Source organism: Limulus polyphemus, unplaced genomic scaffold (genome assembly GCF_000517525.1).
Source record: "Limulus polyphemus unplaced genomic scaffold, Limulus_polyphemus-2.1.2 Scaffold7446, whole genome shotgun sequence".
Classification (NCBI taxonomy): Eukaryota; Metazoa; Arthropoda; class Merostomata; order Xiphosura; family Limulidae; genus Limulus; species Limulus polyphemus.
Genome location: NW_013673056.1, coordinates 27,052 through 32,150, shown reverse-complemented (window position 1 = coordinate 32,150; position 5,099 = coordinate 27,052). Strand labels below are relative to the sequence as shown.

At 31.9% G+C, this 5,099-nt stretch overlaps 1 protein-coding gene across 1 annotated transcript in view; it reads right to left on the bottom strand.

The window, feature by feature from the left end:
* LOC106474619 (probable phosphorylase b kinase regulatory subunit alpha) overlaps positions 1-5,099 on the bottom strand; it is a gene marked incomplete at its 3' end in the record, with an annotated part of 11,774 nt that extends 6,675 nt beyond the window's left edge. Inside the window, exons 1-4 of the mRNA XM_013935309.1 lie at positions 4,680-5,099; positions 2,768-2,926; positions 1,279-1,495; positions 175-257 (exon numbers count right to left, since the gene is read on the bottom strand). Coding sequence (XP_013790763.1) covers positions 175-257; positions 1,279-1,495; positions 2,768-2,926; positions 4,680-4,757 — 537 coding nt within the window. The remainder of the gene's footprint in view (positions 1-174; positions 258-1,278; positions 1,496-2,767; positions 2,927-4,679) is intronic.

The following is a 5,099-nucleotide window of genomic DNA, read 5'->3' as shown; positions in this document are numbered from 1 at the left end:
AAAACAACAAAACAGTATCTGTAACATGTAGATAAAATCAGTGTAACCATGGAGAGGATGAGTTTTATCTACATGTTACAGATACTGTTTTGTTGTTTTCAACGGTTACACTGATTAAACTCATCCTCTAAAATAAACAATACTTATAACATTTTTCCCACTAAAAATACTTACAGGAATACAATAAGCAGACTCAATATAAAAGATGAGATTCTGGATAAATGTTACTTCATCCGTGTTGAAAACTATTTGTAATCCTAAGGATTAAAAAAAAGAAACAGATAAAACATAAAGTAACAACGTGAAAAGCAACCCTCATAAAAAATAAACAAACACAAAGATGACTAATTAACAACAAGAAAGCAAAGAAAAACCTTATGAAAATCTTATTAGAGACTGTTAAAAGTATCTGGGTGTAGAAATTCAAACAGAATAAACCTTTGAATTAACATATGAACAGAGATATTTGTAACAGTATGTTAGTTTGTTTTGAATTTTGTGCAAAGTTACGTGAGGGCTATCTGCACTAGCCATCCCTAATTTATCAGTGAAGGCAGCTAGTCATCACCACCCACCATCAACTCTTTTACCAATGAATAGTGGGATTGATCAGCATATTATAATGCCCCAACAGCTGAAATGGCAAAATGTTTCGGTGGGAAGGGGAATCGAAATAGCGACCCGCAAATTGCGATGAAAGCTCCCTAACCACTTGGCCATGCCAAGTCTGTAACAGCATAACTAATCAAAACCCTGCTAAAATTCTGTCATGATAGTAAAACACTTATGACATTTTCCAGATCAAATCATGAAGAGACAAGCTGATTTTAATTCACAAAGATGACAGGATACTTTGCAAGATATTGTGGCTGTGTCTGAAGAACATTTTATGTAGAAGAAAATTTGGAGATATTTGTAACACAGACTAGTATGCAGATGACGTTTCTCTATACATTTTATTTTCAGTTTGATTTTTTCAGTTTATTTTGCAATATATAGTTATCAGGGATAATGAATCTTTTTTTTTTAAATATCTATTTAAATGAAAAATACAGTTTAGGAATGATTTACCTAAAAGGAATCTCAGAAAATTTTGTGTGTTGCCTGTTTATAAAACTTAATTGGCCACTGTATTTCAATTTTTGTTTTGGGCACTAGCACATACATCATTTTTATGTCAAAGTTCACTTTTTTAATGTTGTGAATATGAAATTAAAGTTCTCATATTTTACAGAGAAATTAGATTTATAACATGAATAAGAAAACATATAATCCTACCTGATGCAGTCATCTGAGCAAGTATTAAGAGGTATAAGGAAGTTGCATCAAGCTGGAGGTGTCCCCATTCGTTGTCTCCTACTACTGTAGCTCCAGTGGAAGAACTATATTTCGCATGAAAACAATCAGTCGTTGACTGAGTTTCCTTAAAACGTTCCAGTTTCTCTTTTTGCTTCATCATGGCCATCAGTAACCCTCTCATCAGTTTTACACAACTCTGACAGTAACACCAACATATTTTAATTATCTGACATCTCAATTCAGTGGTAAATATTCTTTTAAAAAATCAGTTTTTTTCCCATGCTCTCAGTCAAGGCTTCTAAAATTTTTCTCTAATTTTTAACCATACCTGTCTAGTCGACACCATCACCATAGTATGGCTTCAACAAGAAAACCCATTAGTTAATATAGTTTCTTTTTTCTTTTTTCCATAGCCTTCCTAAATTTTACCATTTTTCCATTTCAAATTTTCAAAGTCTCAAAATTATTCCTGTATCTTTTACCATGGATTACTCGGTGCAAATACACACGACATTTCTAAATGTCTTCATATTACTTGTTTTAACATTTATTACACCCTTAATTACAAAAAACTTATTTTAGCATTCACCACTGTATAGAAATATTACACTCACACACGAGTTATTAATTTGCTCTGGAATATTTATTGCGAGTTTCACATCATATTCCATTTACACATCTGCATTGTAATAAATCTGTTATTATCAGTACTATAATTTCATGAAAGTTTAAAGTATCTGCCGCTCAATCTCACAAAGTGCTAACGAAATAGGTGAAAGAAAGAGTTGAAAGCAAATCTATTTGGCCATTTGTCTGACTGTTAAAGCTGTTATTATATATTCTAACAAGATAAAAATTTTGTACTGAGGATATCAGAACACATAACTACTCATATACAGCAAAACAACTTGAGTTTAGAATCACTTTTATCACAGTTAATTCTATAAAAAATGAAGAATTAGCGGTTAAATGAGTAAAACCACAGATATGGATATGCCATAGAATAGTGCTTCCCAAACTTTTTCAATTTGTGGCACACTTTTAATGTCCCAAACTTTTTGCTGCGTACGTAAATAAGTCCGTACGGTAGGCCCAGTGGCACCTCCCTGACTAGGACAGGGAGAAATTACTGTTATACTGTGCATCAAGGAGAAAATAAATCAAATTTTAAGAATTTATTAAATTGATAATAAGTTTACATTACTAAATAAAATTACTTAATAACTGCAAAAATTCTGCAGCACACAGTTTGGGAAGCACTGCAATAGAAAATATACATACTGTGAACATAAAATTCTTAACACTTAGTATTTTCTTGGTTGTTGTATTGAATATGTAATTTTTAATTTCAACTGCTTATAATACAAGAACATTTTTGTAAAATGGTGGTTTTCTTTTACTACTTTTTCAAGATATAGATGTACATTCAATTCCAACTGTTTATTTCTCAGACTGAACTGTTCCTAACCTGTTCCAGCTCATAAGTTTTGGCTCTGTCCTCATCCAAGTCGGCACTTTTTCTGTAAGCCTGGGCCAAGGCCCAGACTGCCATGATAGAATACACATTATCTCGAACCCAGGCATGGTCAGTATGTGCTCCACTGGGCAATAGTCCCGTCACAGGATTCTGGAGAAAAGAGAAGTTGGTAAACTCGTGTATGTATATATATGTGGTATTATATATTTTCAACCTGACATATATATATAGATGGTATTAGATATGGTTACAGCACTCATCACTTACAAAACAACAAACCAAAATTGACCATTATGGTTACAGCACTCATCACCTACAAGACAACAAACCAGAACTGACTGTTATGGTTACAGCACTCATCACCTACAAGACAGCAAACCAGAACTGACTGTTATGGTTACAGCACTCATCACCTACAAGACAACCAGAATTGACCGTTATGGTTACAGCACTCATCACCTACAAGACAACAAACCAGAATTGACCGTTATGGTTACAGCACTCATCACCTACAAGACAACAAACCAGAATTGACCGTTATGGTTACAGCACTCATCACCTACAAGACAACAAACCAGAATTGACCGTTATGGGTTACAGCACTCATCACCTACAAGACAACAAACCAGAACTGACTGTTATGGTTACAGCACTCCCACAGCTGGAGGTGAAGGGCATATCCAGCAGCATATTCTAGTTTCAACCTTGGACCTTTCAATCAGTAGCCTAGTGCTAGGCCATATATATATATATATATATATAAATTATAAGAATTTACATCTTACAATTGTCATATTCAATTATTTCAACAATTGGTAGTTACTTTTCTTTTGACACCAACACAGAAAAATATCAATGAAAAATTCAAATATACACCTACTTTGAAGAATGATGTAGTAATATAACATTTTTGTTAGTTTTAAATTTTTCAACCTTGTACATGCTTATTTGTAAAAACATTTAGTTCTGACAACAAATGATTTTCCAAATTACGTTTTAGTTCTTGAGGTATTGGTAGAATTTCCGAGAACAATGAAGATTTAGTAAATAATTACTGAATTCTGGTTACATGATGCATACAAAGTGTTAAAATAGAGAATTAAATATAAAATTTTGGAAAAAAAAGTTGCACTAACCCAAAAATGCTACCAGTAAGATATCTTCTTTCCAGCAATAAAACATCCAAAGATCAGCAAAAAAATATAATTTATTAAAATTAAAAGCAGATCCTAAACTGTTGCATTTGTTTTATCAGTCTAAAAATTTAAAGTTGAATTCATTAGATGTTCAAAATAGTTTAGTGCTTTAAAAAGCTACATGTACAAAGCTTATTGGATTCTTGACTGTTATAGAAAATAATAGTAACTTACATCTGATAAAGTTACCTGGACCCAAACTTCTTCAAGTCATTTCTTTTACATAATTTATCTACTAATTTGTTGTTATGCATGAAGCTATACAATGGTTATCTGCAATATGCCAACCACTGATATAAAATCCTAATTTTTAGCAGTATAAACCCTTCAGACTTTCCACTAAGCCACAGAGGCATTTGTAATTTAAAAAGAAGAACCGTCAAATAATGTTGTTTGTGTCGATACTTACTGTAAGGTTTGTTTGCTGTTGTTGTTTTTTAGAATTAATAAATCTCATTAAAAATTCATGGATACCTTAGTCTGTTTTATGCTTTTTTTTGGAAATTTATTAAAAGCCATCTAATTTGATAAATTATTACCCAAATTAATTATATAATGATTATATACTGAAGCCAGGTAATGTGTATTATTTTCAATAAGTATTATTTATTTTAATGTAAGTGTATTATGCCCCTTACGTTCATACTGAATTATTTTTACTCTGAATACAATCTAATTTCTTAAAATTAAATGCTAATTCTACCAACCTGAAGATCAAGAATTGTTCTATAAACTATTCGTTGATAATAATCGAGCCTAGCACCCGAGTTACTTCTGTTTCTCATGGTGACAACAATGATGCACTCAATTCTACTGGTACTGATCTTAGTACTACGTTGAACTTGAAGTTCTTACGAAAAATACAAATACAAGTGTGTGAGCTAGTTACATCAACTTATGGCATGGGGCTAACAGTAATACAGTAATGATACTACCTGTTTCTGGATTAAATTAGTAATTTATCAAAATATTGTTCCAAACATAATATCGTTTACTTTTATTTACAAGTTGTTTTGGTCAAATTAATCACATTTGTACACACTATTATTAAATATTACAATTAAGTTTCACTTTTCAACGACAAAATCCATTCCAGAAACGTTTTGCTCTTAGGACGTCCTTGACAC